At 38.0% G+C, this 20,751-nt stretch overlaps 1 protein-coding gene across 1 annotated transcript in view; it reads left to right on the top strand.

Moving 5' to 3' along the window:
* The window catches only part of MYLK4 (myosin light chain kinase family member 4), a 110,380-nt gene that overhangs the window by 70,538 nt on the left and 19,091 nt on the right, over positions 1–20,751 (top strand). Inside the window, exons 2-6 of the mRNA XM_027864477.1 lie at positions 10,467–10,542; positions 16,655–16,760; positions 17,513–17,606; positions 17,700–17,809; positions 20,329–20,470. Coding sequence (XP_027720278.1) covers positions 10,467–10,542; positions 16,655–16,760; positions 17,513–17,606; positions 17,700–17,809; positions 20,329–20,470 — 528 coding nt within the window. The remainder of the gene's footprint in view (positions 1–10,466; positions 10,543–16,654; positions 16,761–17,512; positions 17,607–17,699; positions 17,810–20,328; positions 20,471–20,751) is intronic.

Genomic DNA, 20,751 nt, shown 5'->3' with positions numbered 1-20,751 from the left:
AATCTTACTTCTTAGAGACTCAACTATTATCTTCAGAGTTCGTATATCATCTCCATGGGCAGAGAACTTATCAAGTTTTAAAAAAATTTATCTTTGCTTTAAAAAATACTCTCTGGCAAGAGTTACCCAACACAGTAAATTTTAATAGGCATTTCCAAAATATACCTAATTAAGGATTGTAGTCTTTTCTCACAAGAGATAGTCAATGATAGATTGCTTCATGTATTATTTGATTTGTATTATGGTATTGACATAGCTAAATCATCTAGGCATCATAATTTGACAGAAGTCATCATTAACTCAGGTCAATATCTTAAATTTCAAGAACCTTCATAGTATTACATCCAGTATATCGACAATAAATGGGGACATTATTATTTGGCTCCTGAATGATACATGGTTCACCTAATTGTTGATGCATCATAAAGCTCTAATTTTCCCGGCTGAGTTATTTACTTAGACAATTGAGATTGATTACATTTGAGGTCATGAGTAGCCCAGTGAAGATTCATTTACAGAGATCACTGAGAATATCCTACCTTCCTGGACCCATCATTCAGATCTTGCCTTGTCTCCCTATAGACCTTGAAACAACTTGACTTTGATGGAATTCTTTTTTGATACACTCAGTAGTCAGGGATATTTTCTTACTTTAATGCACAAGGAATTACAGTCTTCTGTGAGGAGGAATGAATGCTCATACAGAAGCAATTTATTAGGGTTATTGTATAACTAATTTAAAGGATCATCTTTCAGTGCCCAAAACTTAAATATTTCTCCTGAAAATCATCCTACTTTTATCACTCCTCTGTTCACTTTCTCTGAAGATTTATTTTCCTCTTTCCCCATTTTGGAGTTTACTAGAGGCTTAATGAGGTTGGAATAAATGGCTACAATTTTTTTGATTAGTTTTCAAGTCTAGATTTACCTTTTTCAGTACATTGATTTCCAAATGCTTAAAAAAAGAGTGTTCATTTTAGAATTTCATTAAACAGTCATATGAAAGGCACACAGTACAGAGCAGGTAAATCATTAGGTCTGGTTGTGTCCCACAAATGGAAGATGTTAGAAGGTTGAAAGGAATGTCCTGCAGCTGATTCTGCAGTGTGAGGTGGGTGAAAGTCTAGGCATCCCTTGAAATGATATTGAGATCCCCTTAAGGCATCTGGCAAGGGCATGTGACTTCTGCCCTCAGCCAGGGGTTTCAGAGCAAAAAAAAAAAAAAGGCATTCCAAGTAGTATCCAACATAGCCCAGCTGTTTCAGAAGCATTGACTGCTGGAAAGTAGCTAGCCTAAGTAATGAATAGAAGGCAAGGAAGCTCTGGGGCTCTGTGACTGGAGTATAATCACATCAAAAGAGATGTGTGAGGTCTTTCTCTTTAAAGGCTCAGTCCCTACATCAGTTGGTGAGAAAAGCATGCCTTTGGTCCAGTGGGATTGCTAGAGGGGCTCAGAAACTTTTTCTCATGGAGCTCAAGTCTCTCTAAGAGGCTCCACTATGTACAGGAAAACATGGATCCCCGTGTGCTCTGTAATGGAATGCTTCTGTGTTCAGATTAGAAATCTAGAATAGCGACTATATTATCACACACAGGATTGAGGGAGGGTCAATCCATGTCGCTGGTAGATATGACACCCAATGTTTGGACTAAAGTGCTTGTCTTGTTAAGAGGTTTATATCCTTCGATAATTTATTTTGGACTGAACCTGTGATTTTGTGGATATTGGAGCACTCCCACTGAGGCTACCAATGTGCATCTCTTCTGCAACTTCATTTATAGTTAAAGAGAGATTTGCCCAGGGCACTGAAGTGGTGAGTAACTTGTCCAGGGTCACACAGTCAGAGTGTAAGAGGAAGAACTTGAAATCACATCTTGGCCCTGAAGCCAGCTTTCTATCTACTCTACCAGCTGCCTCCCTTTCACAATAAACATACGTGATTACTAGTGGTCATGCGAATTGTTTTTCTTTCTTTTTGAGGCAGTCGATGTTAAGTGCCTTGCCAAGGGTCACATGGCTACTAAGTTTTTGAGGCTGAATTTGAACTCAGATCCTCTTGACTTTATCCACTGTGCCACCTAGTTACCTCAATTGTTGCCTAACCATGCTTATTTTGTTTGAGGTTTTTGGTCTGGATCTATTATTTCATCAGTATGAAGAACTCCTACTTTGGAGACTTTCTCCACCAGTACAAATATAGTTACTTTGCTATAAGTTAAGTGATTTGTTCAGGGTTATACTGCCAGTATGTGTCAGATACAGGGCTTGAACCCAGGTCTTTCTGGCTTCAATACAGGCCTTCTTTCCACTATGCCATGGTCTTTCTACCATGACTGTATTAATATAAAATAATGTAAAGGCTACAAAATAATTTGCATACCACTCAGAGTGGAGAGTCCCAAAGCATATTACAGAATCACACAATTCCAATTAGAAAGGACCTCTGTGGCTATCTTGTCCAACTCTTGTCCAAAAAAAGAATCCACCTGTACCCAGTGATATTCATCCAACCTTGGATGGAAGACCTCCAATGAGAGGGAACCCCCTGCCCCCTAAGGTAGCCTGCTCCATTTTTAAATAACTTTAGTCATTGGGAAATTTTCTCTTAAAGCAAACCTGAATTTTGCCTCTTTGCAGTTTATACCCATTGCTTCTAATTCTGTCCTTTGGGGCCAAACAGAAAAACTTTAATGTTTTACCATGAGTCCTCGGCTATTCTTATTCACAGCTGACTTTAATAAAACACTGACTGAACTACAACAACTACCTATATAATCTTCGAAGAGTCATTTAAGGTTCCTCATCAGTAAAAGGAGGGAGCTGGATGAGGTAACCTCTAGGTCCCTTCTAGCATTAAATCTATAATGTCACATAGTCTTTTAAACAAAATAGTAGTTGTTATACCCCCTTCCAATCTCATTTTCTTCTATGCATGTTTTTGTTACTGTTATTAAAAGATGTACATTTACATGTGGCATATTTAACTTCTAAAGGAAGCAATGTTTTTCAGAAATTAAAAAAAAGAACCCAAACTGTAAGCAGAGCATTTTTTTCCCCCTAAACCTGGTAAATGTATTTTGGGTCCTCTGCTCCTTGCTACCTGAAGTAAAAGCCTCTCACATGAAATATAGACTTTAGAAAATCAGATTCTGAAAAACAGCATGGCCTAGAAGACAGGACAGAGAGGCCGAAATTCAGATCCTATTTCTAGTGCTTGGTAACCTTGAGTAAGTGACTTTATTTCTCAGGGTCTTCCCCTGTCTGCCATCATTTATTTACCAGATAACAGTGGGTGAATCTCTTTGGGAACCTTGAAGAAAGTTGTCATTGAAATAACTAATGGGTTTACAGAGAGAGCTGGTCTGCGTCAAGAAGACCTAATCAAGGCTGGCCTCTGACACATATTTACTGTGTGGCCTTGGGCAAATCACTTACCCTCTCATTGACTTTCAGTAACCCTCTGAGATTACAAGTTGCTGGACAGGTGCTGATCTGTTTGGTCTAGGGAGTTTCTCCGCAGAAGCAAACTGTACTCATGAAATCACAGACCCTATTAAAAAATACAATAGGTTGCCACTCATTCCACTGTCAACTGGCATTTATTAAGCTCCTACTATATGTCAAGGAGTGGGGATACAAAGAAAGGCAAAAAATTGACTCTCGAGCTCATGTTCTAACGGGAAATTACATTCAAATAATTATGTACATATGAAATATATTACAAAGTAAATGGAAAGTAATCTCAGAGGGATTTGTCGTTGTTCAGACATGTTTTATTTTTCACTTGTGTCCAACTCTCCATGACCCCATTTGGATTTTCCTGGCAAAGATACTGGACGGGTTTGCCATTTCCTTCTCCAGCTCATTTTACAGATGAGGAAACTGAGGCATACAGAGTTAAGTGACTTGCCCAGGGTCACACAGAAAGTAAATGTCTGAGGCCAGATTTGAACTCAGGAAAATGAGCCTTCCTGATTCTAGGCCCAGCACTCTATCCACTGTGCTACCTGGCTGCCATTAATCTCAGAGGGAAGGCAAGACCTAATAATAGGAAAGGGATGAAAATAAAATACTAAGTTACTATAAAAGATATAGCCTCACTAGGTGACCTCTTTGTACCACATAGTGCAAATTAGTCTTCTGGTTTAACATGAAAGGAAACAGATTGCATAAAGAATGATAGGCCATATCTCAGGAGGATCTTGACCAGTCATTTGACTGAGTCAAATAGAGAGACTCAAAGAGGAACCCAGATCCTGACATGCTAAGCAAAAGGAGCATGGGACTAGAGAAAAGGAAGCTGTAAGAAGCCAATTGGATCTGAGGAGCATAAAAAGGGGAGAGGAGGGCAGGATTCTGGGAGTGAGGCTGCTTGGGTTGATTAGGTATGAGGTGTGTCAGGACAGAAACAGTGATGCTGAAACATTTCCTCTTCTCTCCACGGCAAGGTGATCCTGCATCTCCTTTTTCCTTGAGTTCCTTTATGGGAGCTTGAAGACTTTTTTTTTTTGTGGAAAAGGGCAATAGGGGTGGAGTTTATATATCTTTCTTTGTTTTAAATGTTTACTTTTTTTTTTTTTGCTTTTTAGTGATGCATTCGGGGTTAAGTGACTTGCCCAGGGTCACACAGCTAATAAGTGTCATGTGTCTGAGGCTGGATTTGAACTCAGGTCCTCCTGACTCCACCTAGCTGTCTCTCTACTTTTTTTTAAAATAATAAAAATAGTATAATCATTAGCAATTGCTGATCTGGGTATACTCAGTTTTGTTCTTTTTCAGTTGTCTCAGTTGTGTCTGACTCTTCATGACCCCACGTGGGGTTTTCTTGGAAAAGATATTGGAGTGGTTTGCCATTTCCTTCTCCAGTGTATTAAGGCAAACAGAGCTTAAGTGACTTGCCCAGGGCTATATGGCTAGTAAGTGTCTGAGGCCAGATTTGAAATTGGGTCTTCCTAATTCCATGCCCAGCACTCTATCCACTGACCCACCTGTTATACAAATAGTAAACTTCAAAGACAGGATCTGAATCTAGGCCCTCTGACACTGGAGCCATGTCCCATAGAAAGTAGCATACTGAAAATATCTTAAATGTCTTATTTTCCTATTTTAGCACCTGTCTTATACTTTAGAAGCAGCAACTAAAATTACTTAATGTTGAATTCTCTATAAGGGAGTTAGTGGAATGAGAAAATTAGAAAAAAAATTTATTGAAAGTCTTTTTAGTACAAAGTGCCTCTAGATGTCAGTATTACATTAGGAAATACAAAGGGCATTGACTAAGTCATTTTTTCCTGTTGATAGTCACATGAGATATTATTAATGTATGTGGTTCTTTGGGGGAGGGTATTACTCTTGTATTTCTAAATGTGGACTGGAATGTCTGACTGCTATAGATCAAGAATGATGTCACAGCTTTCAGAAACTCCACTTAGAGACAGCTATAAACTATATGAACTATAATGATTTGAAAATGGCTCCTGGTGTTATGACTGGAGCTCTCAAATAGGCTTCTGGAAGGATGGGTAAAATCTCAGACCAATTACCTTTGCAGAATAAGGCCTGGATTGTGTCTGAATTACCATGTCATATTAGACATGCCCTTCTAGTGAACAGACCCATTACTCTGGGATGGATACCAAACAAAACCCACATGGGTAAGCTGCCTGAGGGTGAGAGTTACAGATACAGTTAATTGCCTTCTCACTCTCTAGGACCCTTACCCTCTTCCTTAAGGTACCAGTCCTTGGGGTGAAATAGCTACATAATAGAGGATTCCACATAATGCATTTAGAGCAGCTATGCCCTTCCTTCCTCAATAGCTTATTTGGATCAGTTTCTCTCTCTGTTGAGAAGCCAATTATGAAAGAAGGTAACAGGACTGTGGCTAGCTTCCATCCATCAGCATGGTGTAAGTGAAATTATAAAAGAAATACTTCTCTACTTAAGAGATTCATGTTTGCAAGAAGGTTAAAAGCACTCATTTACAAGGAATGCTGTTCAGTTGTCTTTAGTTGTGGCCAACTCTTCATGACCCAATTTGGGGTTTTCTTCACTAAGATACTAGAGTGGTTTGCCATTTCCTTCTCTAGCTCATTTTACAGATGAGGAAACTGAGGCAGTGATTTTTTTTTGCCCAGAGTCATATAGCTAGTAAGTGTTTGAGGCTGGATTTGAACTCAGGGAGATGAGTCTTCTTGACTCCAGGCCCAGGATTCTAATCACTGCACCATCTAGCTGCCCCTTACCAAGGACAGCATTTCAGTATACTGAGATCGGCTCTGCTTAGGCTGGTACTTTGATGTGCTAATTATGAATAACTTTTATTTATTAATTAAAGCAAGATCACTCTTCTGGTTCATAGTCACATATGATAACCTCCTGGGGGAAGGTATTACTCTTTATTTATGGGGACTGGAATGTCTGACCCCTAAAGGAGTCAGTTTCCTTTTCCTTAAATGCCTAAATTAATTGTTGCTTCAACCTATTGCTGAAAAACAGTCAAATTGCTCACATCACCTGTGTCCAGCATTCTCTTTCCCTCTATCTTCCTTCCTACCTTTCTCTGAACATTTGTGCAAATGGCTACTCCAGTTATTCTCTCTGCCCCATTTGTATATCCAGGTTTCTGTCAGAGGCGGTAAACCATAAGTTCTCTACTGTCTTCTCTTTTTGTTATTTCTTGTTAGTCTCAAATCTAATCCTCATCTACCAGAAGAGTCTTTGCATACTAGGAGAAAGAAGGTACAATGGTTCATACTGTAGTTCCATTGCCAGCGGTTCTGCTCGGCGTCCCTCTTTGCAGGGCTAGCATCTACTCCAGTTCTCTTCTATCAGATGCTAGAGCTAAATTTTTTAACTTGATGTTTTTCTAAGAAGGTAATGGTTATTCCTAATTTTTCAACATCAAATAGATAAATAAAGCATTTATTAAGTGCTTACTATGTGCCAGGTACTAAGTGATGGGATTACAAATACAAGCAAAACCAAAGATAGTTCCTGCCCTCAAGGAGCTTACATTGGAATGGGGAGAAGATAATACATCAAAAGGGAGCTGAAAAAGGGATAAGGTAGAGAGGAGCTGAGAGAGAAGTGAGCTTGGGCACTTCTCAAAGGATGCTTCATGGTTGGCATTCACCAGTTGGGGAAAGGAGTAGAGGCATCTTCCAGGATGAGAAGGAAGTAGGGAAGGAGCACCAATTATGAAACCATATTCAAACTACTATGTATACCCCATAGAAAATAAATACCAACCATGAATTTACATAAATTCCATAGGAGTGACAACAATATTACCTATAAATATAGGACGATTCTTAAGACAAACGCTCATTGGGAAGTTTAAAGAAATTTCTTGTTTTACTGATTTGGGTGAAAGTCTTTGAAAATTATAGTTAAGCTAGTCCTTTTGTGTTGAGATACTTCTAACTGTACCAATCTAGCTCAAATGACCATAATGCAGATTAACTAATCTAACCTCCTCATTTAGAGACAGAAGAAGAAATTGAAGTCCAGGCAAGTCATGTGACTTGCCTGAGGCTACATGGATAGTAAGTGAAAGATCTAGGGTTCTGACCCTAAATCTACTGCTCCTTAAAAACTAACAGACAAACAAACAAAAAAAATCATACTGCCTAGCCTCATATAAGTAAATCTTCCTCTGTTTCTGATTTCATCTCTACCCACACAACTCATTAATTTCCTATTTTATTTCTTCTTTTCCACCCAAGCATTTTTCTTTTCTGGCCTTTCATCTCCCAATAGACACTCCATAAATGTGGATATTTCCCAACAAAACTTGTAATAGTTGTCAGCTATGATACATCAGATTGAGTAACAGCAATTCATGGCCAAGGATTTGCCTAATAGCTCAAAAGGGTGACTTATGAGCCCGTGTTTGAATGAAACATAGTACCCATAGCTATCTTTTAATCTTGTGTGGCTGACTTTCATTTACTGACCCATTAGTTCACACTTGGAAACTTAATTAATCTAAATCCTTCTTTGACCTTTGTTTGTGGCTCTGTGATGTTACAGCCTTCTAACCTGGTGGAAAAAAATCTTTCTTATCCCTTAGGAGGCTAGTTAATACCCGGCTGTTTTGACACATGGCTACATGCAAGGTCAAACCTTGGGCCTCTGTCCCACTGGTTCTGTTAACAGGCCCATTCCTTATTCACCTGAGACCAGCCTTGACATGGACGGCAACCAAGGTTGTCATCTGGTGGGCTCAGTTGGTACAAGATAACTGAAGCTTGATTATGTTCCTTATTCTCTTCTACGTTGTTCTGTGTATGTCAACAATTCAATTCAACAAACGTATATTAAGAGTCTACTCTACTTAAGATCCTTTTAGATGCTAGAAATGCTTTGATGGATATGTGAACTGAAGGATGTGATCATTCCATTCAGTGGAACTGATCACATCTCCGCTTTACCTTCTCATCCTGTACAGTCCCTTGTTTATATCCTCATTTGAGGTCCCTCAAAGAGAGGGATTCTTCATACCTTGCCAAATGATTTCCCCTAGGTCTCTTTAGTTTGCATGTATACCACTGGAAAGATGGAACCACATTTTGTGTTTCTTTGCATCATAGACATTACCTAGAACCGTGCCTTGTGTAAAAAAGTGCTTTTTTTGTTTGGCATTTATAACTCTTTACATTATAGCTGTAGCCTAGCTTTCTAGACCTTTTCATGCTACTTCTCCTCATTCACTATGCATTCCAGCCAAAATGGCCCGCTTGACAGTCTTTTACTATACACGACATTCTGTCTTCCACCACCAAGTTTTTGCACAGGTTATCTCCCATGTCTGGAATGCTGTTCCTCCTTAACTCCATTTCTTAGAATCTTTATGTAGAAATTCCAGGTTATCAAAGCTCCTGACTCTGGCTAATATATCTTTGCACTCCTCCATATCTGTCAAACTCATTCCAAAACACTGTTTCAACTTCAATGTAGCTTCTACCACTAGGCTTTTCTTGACTTCCCCTTTCCCTTATTAATTCTGTTTCCCCTCCACAACCAGCAAGTTATTTGTATTTATTTGCTATACATTTTCTATTTGCTTATACGCATATATCTTGAACACTTCCAATACAGTTTAAGCACCTTGAGGGCAAAAGTTGTTTCTTTTTGTCTTTGGATCTTTGGTGCCCAGAACATAGTAACACTTAGAAAGTATTTGTTGAATTGAATGAATTAAAAAGTGTTTGATAAATATTTTCTAACAATCATAGGATCAAAGTTTTATCAATGGAAAAACCCTTAGAGATCATCTAATCTAGTCATCTCATTTTTATAGATGAGGAGACTGAGGTTCAGAGATGTTAAGTGTCCAAAGTCACACACATAATAAATTGGAGAGGTGGAATTCAACTTCCAATCCAATGCTCTTTCCACTGTACCATCTTGCCTCCAGATGGGTGATTGTTAAGATTAGTAACTGTTGAAAGCAGACCATGTCTAATTTAACTTTTTGTAGAACATTTAGTAAATAACAGAGAGTGATGACTGTAACCCCAAGTTTTGATTTTACTTAATATGTTGAGAGTTGTCATTTATTAAAACATCCTGGCAGAATGAGAGAGAGAATACACCAGTAATAAGAGAATTAGATTCTACTATAAAGTATACCCAACCTATACAAAAAAAGAATTCACACATTTAATTTGAACTTCACAAATTGGGAATTTATGTTCACACAGCAAAAGAATTAATGTTTACCTTAGTCCCAGTTTTGTAAACAGAATTTGCCACAGTCCATTAACAGTGTAAAGGATATTGTTAGAGCAATGTTTGCCCAAGAAAACTACCTCTCTAGAAGGTTAAAAAGGCCTATTTACATACAAATAATATGTTTGTAAAATAAGTCACAGGTCAGGATTACTCAGGCAGCTAGGTGGTACAGTGGATAGAACACTAGGCTTGGAATCAGAAAGACTCATCTTTATGAATTCAAATCCAGCCTCAGATACTTACTAGCTGTGTAACCCTGGGCAAGTCACTTAACCCTGTTTGCCTCAATTCCTCATTTGTTAAATGAGTGGGAGAAGGAAATAGCAAACCACTCCAGTATCTTTGCCAAGAAAACCACAAATGGGGTCATGAAGAATCAGACACAGCTGAACAACAGCAGGATTACTCAGGCTGATTCTTGAATATGTTAATTTAAAAAATCGTCATCTGTTAATTAAAATTGGGCCTCCTCCACTAAGCAATAATAAATCATAACATTTTATTTGCTGTATATATTCAGTCTCTTCTTCTATAAAAAGAAGGCTTTGGAATAGTTTTCCCAGGTGCATACCAATTCAAAATCTTATTATCTTGCTACTTGAAAGTAATAGCATTATATTTGTTTTAAAGCATTCTATATTTCAGATTAACCTTCCTCCCAATGACCCTGGAGCATTTCCTAGAAGCTGGAAGTGCATTCTATAGTATCTTAATTGTATATCCACAGGCAAAGGAGACAGTGTGGCATCATTTAAGTCTGAAGGAAACGTGTGTTACAAAGAAGAGAACTCTAGACCTCACAGGTAGGATTCAAGGATAAAAAGATTTTTGTTTAGCTGAACCTTTCTTGACCACACGAAAGATGCATTTACAAGTTATGATTTAGGGAGGCTGTATCCTTTTATTTATATTTATTTGGCTTCCTGCCCCCATTGAATGCATGTAAGGAAAACTTAAAAAAAAAAACCAACAAGACAACTAATTGGCAATTGCTCCATCATCTTACTTCATCTTGCTCTGTTTAAAGTTTATATTTACTAAGAAAAAAAAAAGTGTGTATGCATGAATACATGTGTGTATGTATATGGTTGAGATGTATAATACCGTAGTTGATGGAAGGCAGAACTGGCCTTGCAGTCAGGAAGACCTGAGCTCAAGCCTTGTCTCTGACTCTCTAAGACTTTAAGTTATAGATGAGTTATTGATGATCTGGCATTAATGGAGGGAGTTTCCACTTTGGGAGGCCCTAGTTTTCTATACCTATGGAACTCAGAGAACTATATATACATGTGGTTGTCCATGTGTGCATATATAATATGTGTTAATTTTATATATCCATAATATATGTTAATATTTATATATCCATGCACATATACAGGGGAGAAGGGGAAGAGAGGAGTAGGGAAAGGGGAATGGCAAGCCATTATGTCATCAAATTATACTAATCTCATGAATCTTCTATGAAAATAACTGTGCTTTGTTCTGGCTTCCAGAGAGATCTGCTCAGAAGAACCAAGCCTGCTCAGACAAAGAAAAGATTCATAAACTCAACAAAGAGAATGCTGAAAAGGCTTGTACCTCCCTCATTCAAAAAAGTTCTCCCACAGGAAGATTTCAAAGCAAGGTAGAAGATTTTACTTCTAGAGAAGAGTGTAAAGAGGATACTATTGAAACAGATGTATCAAAGATGGGGAGACAAGAAGAGGTAACCATTAGTGGAGATAACCAAGACATTGTGGAGAAACTCAAAGCTTTGGGAGATGTGAAGGGATCTCAAGACAGTCTGGTCTCCAAAAGAGAGAAGAATGTACTTTATGCTAAAGGAGATACCAATGAACAAGAAACTGGGGAGGAAGGATCAACATCTGCAATAAATGAAACAGTAGACAGGTATAAGCATTTGCTTCCAACACAACAGGTTGATAAAACTGACGGAGAGAAATTCTGTGCTAGGTCAGGTTTAAATCAGTAGCGTCAAAGTCAAATAGAAACAGAGGCCACTAAACAGTACATTAAGATCCCTGCTGACCTCATACTGACTGAGAAAAGCATAGATTAACATTATATATGTTCTCTTACATTTTAATTTACGTTGTTAAATATTTCCTAATTACATTTTAATCTGGTTCCAACAGTACATGGCAGTGTTGTGGGCTGTGTGTTTGACACCTCTAGTTTAAAGCACAGACTATCTTCCTATTCTATAATAGCCCAATGTGCTCATTGCGGGTCATCTTGAGTTGTCTTGATTTGGACCCAGATGGCTCTGGAGGAGAAAGTGAGGCTGGGGACTTTGCATAGCCCTCCCTCACTTAAATCCAATTCACTTGAAAGTCATGGCATCACCTTCCTGATGGTCCTTTTCAAGAATGAAGGGCAAACAACATGTGCTCATTACAATTTCAGGCATTAAATGAATAACAGCACCAATAAGGTCTTACATGCCATTTTATAATGTCTGTAGTTTATAAAGTGTTTGTCTATACTATCTTATTGGGTCCTCACACCATCTCTGAGAGCTAGGCAACGATGGTATTATTATCATCTCCACTTTGAAGGTAAGGACATTGAGGCCCAGAGAAGCAGTCATTATTCAGTGAGAAATGCAACAATCATTTAAAGTCAGAGGACCAGGCTTCAAATTTTGACTATCTTTTTCACACTTTGTGTTGTCTTAGGTAAGTCACATAACTTAGTTTCCTCATATGAAATGAGGAAATTGGACTAAATGTTCCCTAAGATTCCTACCAGCCCCAAATCCTATGGAAAGTTTTGCATAGGGTCACCCAGTTGGTGAGTAATAGAGCCAGGGCTAAAACTCAAGTTATCCTGAGTCCCATGCTATTGATTTTTTTCACCAAAGATAGTAATTATCTAAGTCTAAGAGATGACACTCATGGCCTCAGTAACTGGGAGCTGATTGTGCGTCTCTTGTGGGTTATCCATCTTCTTTTGCCACTTTTTCTTTTTTTTTTGCCTGCCTTTCTCTGTTTCACTGCCTATTAATCCCTCTTCCCTACTTGGTAATCATCATCATCATCATCATCATCATCGTCATCATCATCATCACCATCATCATCATCACTAACATTGCGTAGTTCTTTACAGATATGACCTCATTTTATCCTTACAAAAATCCTAGAAGGTAGGTGCTATTATTATCCTTATTTTACAGTTGAGGAAACTAAGGCAGACAGAAGTTAAGTGACTTGCCCAGGTTCATACAGTTAGTAGAGTGTATGAAGCCAGATTTGGACTTGGGTATTACTGATTTCAGGCTCAGTGCTCTCTCCACTGGTAGTTGAGTTCTACAGAAACCGATGAAACTGATATTTGTCAGTTTTGCAGAGAAGTAAAGTTTTTGTTTTAAGGACTATAGGGCAAATCTAGCCTGTAATCCAAAATAAAATTAATAGATTAGATGAAGCTATAGCTTGATAATCTGTATCTAAAGAATTTCTATCACTCTGAGTCTCATAGTGGGCATTATTTCAAAACTTTATTATGACTGAGTGAAAAGTAACTTATTAAATTACTGTCTTTAATATTAAGCTTTAAAATTTAATTTCAATATTTTGATAATATATAATTTAATTATATATAATACAAGTATATGTTATATAATTAGATATTTATTAGTTTATATTAATTATAATTGTATATCAATAAATTTTAATGAACTTCATATTAATATTGAGAATCCAATGAAAATCAATTGATCAAAGTGAATATGAATAAAATAATGCCTCCAGGCAATGTTGATCATTAGAGGCAAAAAACCAAGATATGAGTCCTGGTTTTATCATTCCCGTGTGACCCTTGAATAATTCACCTTTCTGAACCTATTCATATCCTATTCATCGAGAACAGTTTATGAAAGACCAGCTCAATTTCCTTTTTCTAGAAAGGGAATTCTATAGATATAGTTTATCTAGGTTTTAATAAAGTTTTTATAAGTAAATGTTGTGATAAACAAAATCTTTTGTGTAAAATGTAGAAAGATATTTTCTAGATCAGTGGTGTCAAACTCAAATAGAAATGGGGCCACATGCGCTGTTTTTAGTACACGAGCATCTCTGCAGGCCACATAATTGACTTAGAAAACCACGTATTAGCATTATCTATATTCTATTGTATTTTCATTTTGCCATATATTTTAATCTAGTTTGAGATTATTGCAGGTGCCCCAGTGCTTGACATCTCTGGTCTAGATGATAAAATAAGTGAATTTAGAATGAGTTGGCTTTTGCACCTTGGAATCCCTGGTTTCGTTCAAGGAGTAACTCAAGTGATACCTTATGCATGAAGCCTTTCCTGGTCTTTCCTCTCTCCTCTCCCACTCCCCCCCCCCCCCCAACTTGTGACCCCACTTGAGGTTTTCTTGGCAAAGATACTGGAATGGTTTGCCATTTCCTTCTTCAGGTCATTTTACAGATGAGGAAACTGAGGCCAACAGGATTAAGTGGCTTGCCCAGGGTCACACAGCCAGTTAGTGTCTGAGGCCAGATTTGAACTCAGAAAGCAGAGTCTTCCTCCATGCTATCCACTGGGCCACCTAGCTATTGAGATCTATATCTATATCTGTATCTGTATCTATATCTGTATTTGTATCTATACAAAAACAAAATAGCCCCTACCTTTAACAAACTTACATTGGAGTAAAATAGTATGTCTCTGTGTTTGTATGGTTATACATATATAACATATATGTAGGAGATATCTATATGTATCTCCATTATATATATATTATATGTACAGATATCTGCTATATGTATTTGTGTATGTATATATTTGGCATATATATGTGTGTATATATGATCTATCTATCTATCTACACATACAGCTGTTATGAGGAAAGCGTCTGAGAGTTAATTCTGTAAGAATACTGTTTGTTACAAAAGATAAAAAAGTTTATTTTCATGTTTTAGCGTTCTCTTTCTGAAAAATATCCATTTCTAGGATGTTTTATCTTTATCTTCTGAATTAAGAGCTTCGCCAATATTATATTTTCAGGTTTAATGACAATAAAAAGGATAATTCTTCAGCAAGAACCCAAGCAGGCCAATCCACAAGGCCCCTTTCCCAGAATGCCGAGCTAGCTGCTCTGGCTGACCACAGCAGTAAGCGGAGGGTGAACGACGGAAGCCTCGTCGTCGATGGCAAGAAGAAGAGCAGAGTTGACATAGAAAGCGCAGGTGACAAATGCAAAGCTAAGGAGCCTGCCAAGATAAAACAAGCCCTGGGCAGCCTATTGGGCAAGTTTCAGGAGTCACCCAGGATCAAACATGGCCATCTAGCAAAGCCTACTGCCAAAGGGAAAGAGCTGGAGATACCATTGGGTAGGAAATAGTTTCCTTTCCAGTATTAACCCTTTTCAACAATCATTTTTTTAAAATAGTAGCTGGCCTAATAGTCTAAAGAGGCAGTAGTGAAATATTCTTAAACCCTCTACTTTTAAAAATATGTAGAGATAGATGGAACCCAATCACATAGTTCTCTGATAATCTCCTTTTTCTATCACATTCATAATATTTGAAGTGTCAAAATCAAATGTGGACAACATAACCAGAACAATAACTAGAAATCCTGGTACCTGGAGAAAATTCTATTGAGAATGGAAGTGTGCATTAAAGTGTAGATGGGCCCTTGAAGAGACAGTTCAACCATAAATGGGGGTAGTTATGCCAGTAGAGGGGACAGCCCATTCCCTTCACCTCTTCCCCTGTCATCTACTTGTCTGCTCCCTTGCCTTCTCTAGGGGTTACCTTTCTCCTCTAATCCCTTTAGGGATGTTTTGAGGCATAGTGATGACAATGATGTCTATAACCCTCTTCTTCTCCCCATTCCTACCCCTGCTTCTGAGAAAAGCTCCAGATGTTTCCCATAGTTATGGCTTTGAATCTACTACAAATGAGTTTGATTCTTCTCTTTTTAGATTATTGGGATTTTCCTTTATCAATGAACTAAATTGGAAGATCTGGGAGGTGAAGAACTGAGACCTCTGCTTCATTTGCATTGGCCCATAGTACATATGCAGTCAATGCTTAATTGAATGAATGCTTACTGAACAAATGAGTGAGTGAAGTAAGGTGTGAGCTAATGAAGGTGAAGGAATGAGTGGAATGAATTAATGGATACATGAGTGATGAATGAAGAATGAATTACCAGCTTTTAAAAGAGATGGAAATAGAAAAGAAAATGACTGCTAAGGAATTATTGTTACCTGATGATGTTGCTTGACTGAATTTAAGCTGTAGCAGGTTGCTTTACCACTAGAGACTAAGGGTAGGGACTATGAAAACTTAAGTAGTTTTTAGAATTAAAATTTATCCAATTTTACAGGGTGTTTCATTTCCAGTAAGAGGAAAATCAGTTTTGTGCCTTGGACTTTATTTAAAGTCTAAAATATTTTGGAAGGTGATCTATAAAAATTTTAAAATATTAATAGCATTAAGACAGCCCTACATTTTTTACTTTCTCTCAACTCTGATTAAAATAACTTACGGTTTCAGTAATTCTTTTGATGATATTCCAAATCATTTCTTATCCTTTGTTCGAAATAGTCTAGCATTTGGGAGAGGTATCCAATGGAACAATATTCAGACTGGAAATTCTTAAACTCTATTTGATGTTTGTAAGTGTAGGAGTCCTAAAAATAGTGCAGACAATAAGTGGCTCATTCATCCTGAGAGGCTTTCTTTTAAAACATCAGCATCAAGCTTTCTGTTTTTGTAATGCATGTTAACATGAAACATGAAGCGTGTATAATAAATAAAGTTCTAATTCAGTAGGAATAAAACATGGCCATTTGATTGTGAAATGAGAAAACTTTCAGCACAGAGCATATTAATAAGTGCCACTGGAAGAACTGGAAATATAAGAGATGATTCTCCTTTTTTTTCCTTCCTCTTATAGATGATGCTCCTGCTCCCCCTGCTCCATTTGATCACAGGATTGTCACAACCAGACAGACAGCCATCAATAGTCTCTATACTGTGAACAGGAGGGAAATCTTAGGAGGGTAAGCAATACTTGATTACCACCAGAATTTACTCAGCAGAGGAGTGTTGATGAAGAAAAATCTCAAAATCTTCTTAAATGGATGCCAGCCTAGAACTGGTAACCAAATATGTTATATAATCAAACACTTTAAAAGGATTCTTAATCACCCTCAAGCTCAAACAGATGCTGACTGGGTCGAAGGGTGGCAGTGACTAAATGCAGCATTTATTAGTTGATTCATCTCTGATGCTGTTATCTCTGGAAGGGATAGAGACCAAACCAATTTCAAGCCTAGTTAGAAACTGTCCCGTTCTTTGGCTTACAAACTGAGAAACAATATTTAGAATTGGGAATTCATTGGGTTACAGACAGTGTCTTATTTTGCAAAGTTAAGGATGAGATCAAAGGGACCTAGTCTTATGTAACTTTGGAAATCTCAATCTTTTGCATTTTAAGCTCAAGCCCACATGCAAGAGTGATTATATTAGAATGCTAGCAGAGCTATCCCTATTAAATCCAGATATGTTCAGTATGATTAGATTTATCTAGAAGATTAAAACTGGATGGAATCTGGTACAGGATATGTACTGTTGGCCTGCCCATATGGCCTCACAGGCGAAACCACCAGGATAACAGTGCGCTCATTTGATTTGTTCATTAAGAACACATGGAAACATCTAAATGGGAAACTATTGCCATGTTCCAGGTTGACCACTAGTGCTTAGAGCTGTAGGATCACATTGTTTCTCATGCTCCATTTTTATTTTCCAGGGGACGGTTTGGCCAAGTACACAAATGTGAAGAAAAAGCCACAGGCCTGAAATTAGCAGCCAAAATCATTAAGACCAGAGGGGTAAAGGAAAAAGTAGGTACTGAGTAATGTGGACTTTCCCCCTCCTCATTCTTGCTACATTTGGAACAGCCCTGGGACTAAGAGCCCTTGCTTCCTTCCTTCCAGGATGAAGTGATGAATGAAATCAGTGTCATGAACCAGCTGGACCACGTGAATCTCATCCAACTCTACGATGCCTTTGAGTCCAAGAATGACATTGTCCTGGTGATGGAATAGTATGTGTTTTCTTTTCCTTGTTGATTTTCCCTGTCTTTCTTCCTTTTCCATTTCCCCTTCAAAGCTTAGATTGCCACAATGATAATATTTCCCACCACATTTTACAATTATTGCTGTAGTTCAGTAACCCTTTCGAGGCTGCAAGATTTGCAGGCTGTTGATACTGACTTTTAAGAAAGCCGTTAAGATCTTACAAATAGTTGCTTACTTTTGCAAAGTACTTGAAGGCTTAAAAAGTGCATTTTTTCATAGTAACCTTGTGAAATAGGTAGCATTCTTCTCCCCTGCCCCTTTTATTTAATGTGAGGAAACTGAGGCTTTTAAAGGTAAGTAAAGTGATTTCTTCAGGGTCACGAAGCTAGGAGGTATTTGAATTCATATCCCCAGCTCTCAAGTCCAGCACTCTTTCCACTACTCTGGAGAAATTGTTCATAAATGCTTCCATGTATGATAAATAGAATGGGTACAGTCCTAGCCTGGCACATAGTAGGTGCTTAATAAATGCTTATTGACTGACTGTGATTGCTTCTATATTTGTAGGATACTTATGGGATCTTATATTTATGGCGTTATAGAGTCAAGAACTGAAAGGACGTAAGGGCTCACCTGGCTCCCTTAATTTATAGATGAATATGCTGAAGACCAGAGGGTTAAGTGATTTACCCAAGGATACTGAGGAAGTAGCAAAGATGAACTACAGCTGAGGTCTGCTAATTCCAAGCCCAGTGTCTTTTTTCATCCTATTCTGACTTTACTACTCCAAGGGTCTGCCACTTCATCAGTCTACATACTCAGTCCACTGATGGAAATCATAACCCTTACATACCTTGGTAGGCCTTATCCTTGAGTTTTGTTTTTTGGTCATTTCAGTCATGTTCAATTCTTTGTGACCCCGTTTGGGATTTTCTTAACAAAGATACTGGAATGGTTTTTGCCATTTCTTTCTCCAGCTCATTTTATAGATGAGGAAACTGAGGCAAACAGGATTAAGTGATTTGCCCAGGGTCACACAGCTAGAGTCTGAGGCCAGATTTGAACTCAAAAAGATGAGTCTTCCTGACTCCAGGGCCAGCACTCTATATACTGCACCACCTAGCTGCCCATCCTTGAGTTACTGTGGCCAAAAAAGGTTATTACTTTGTGGTGATGAGCCTCTCTGAGATTACCTTCGCTGGTCCTCAGACAGTTGACACTCTATCTCTTGCCAGGGTCATAATTAAACGTTTTCTATCTTTATACATCTTGGCATAGCCTTTGAGGACCTAAGTTCACCTTGGCATAGGCCAGGCATGTTGTAGTATCTCATGTTCAAGATTGGAATCAGATGAAACTCTTGTCCATCTAATTATTACCAAAAGGAGGCTTACTAAAAAAAAAAAAAAAAGTAAAATGGGGCAGCTAGGTGGTGCAGTGGTTAGAGCACCAACCCTGAAGTCAGGAGGACCTGAGTTCAGATTCGACCTCAGACCAAACACTTCACATGTACTAGCCGTGTGACCTTGGGCAAGTCACTTAACCCCGATTGCCTCACTTAAAAAAAAAAAAAGCCAAAGGAGGCTTACTTAGTCACCGCAGAGAAAGGATATTCAGCAAGGATACAGAATTGATTCAGCTAAACCAAGCTGCCCTGTCACTGTTTCCCATGCTGGTCTACTAGTCAGAAGTCTCAAAGGTTAGTCAGTCAGTCAGTCCAATAGCATTCATTAAGCACTTACCATGTACCTTTCTTTGTATTCCCAGTCCTTAGCACAATGCCTGGCCTATAGTAAACTTTTAGTAAATGCTTGTTGACTGACACCTGAGTAAGACTTTAGCAGATCCACTGCTTCAGATCAAACTATAATATGTATCTGACCAACATTGCATATTTTTGAGCCAGATAAGTTTATCTGTCAATCATCTTGAATGTGACCATCGATAGCAAACTCTTCAAATTTCAGAGCTCAATATTTTAAAAAATTGATATTAAAAGGCTTTTTCTATACAAAAGGACTACATATCCAGCATTTATTGAATAAATCAAAATTATTTTAAAAAACAGGAATAATCAAGATTAAACATTATGAGAACAGTCTTAAACAATAACAATGAACTCTGTGTGAAATATTTGTTCTGGGAGTTTAGAGCTGCTACTTATGAAAATAATCACATCCTTAACGAACTATGATTCAACTCAAAACTATGTGCATGACACTCTTTTAGGTACTGGAGACACAGAAAGGGAAAATAATGTCATAGTCCCTACCTCAAGGAACTTCCAGTCTTATAGGCGGCTTACATTTCAATTCTACTCAGGGATATACTAGTAATAGCTAGCATTTACATAGCACTTTAAGATTTGCAGAACACTTTGCAAATATTATTTCATTTGATCCTCACAACAAACTTGGAATGTAGGTGCTATTATTACCCCCATTTTACTACAGATGATGAAACTTACTGCTCACTGCTCTCTATGAGGCACTCAATGAATGCTTAAAAAAACACTCTAAATTTTTCATGCCGCTTTTCTCCATAGTGTGGATGGTGGTGAACTGTTTGATCGAATTATTGATGAAAACTGCAATTTAACTGAGTTGGATACCATTCTCTTCATCAAGCAGATCTGTGAGGGGATAAAACATATGCATCAAATGTACATTCTTCACTTAGACCTGAAGGTAGAGTATGTGCTTTGTATCATGTAAAATGTTAACCTTTGCCCTCTGGCCCTGAACATATGTTTGTGTTCCCTGGGACATCATGCCTTGCCCATTTACATCACTTATATCATGGTTAACTTAGGAGATAAGAACCCTTTCCTCAAACTTTTTTCCTCCCCTATTTGTGTTGCACTAATCTTTCAGGGTCAATTATTAGGAGCCCCCCATGTCCAATTCCACAATTGAATTAAGCACCTGCTAAATAACTTGGGTTTAGTATTGGGGGCGATCCAGAGTTC

Source organism: Vombatus ursinus, unplaced genomic scaffold, assembly GCF_900497805.2.
Source record: "Vombatus ursinus unplaced genomic scaffold, bare-nosed wombat genome assembly UNPS02000577.1, whole genome shotgun sequence".
Classification (NCBI taxonomy): domain Eukaryota; kingdom Metazoa; phylum Chordata; class Mammalia; order Diprotodontia; family Vombatidae; genus Vombatus; species Vombatus ursinus.
Note: the sequence above shows the minus strand (reverse complement) of the source record. Positions and strands in the feature narration are given on the sequence as shown.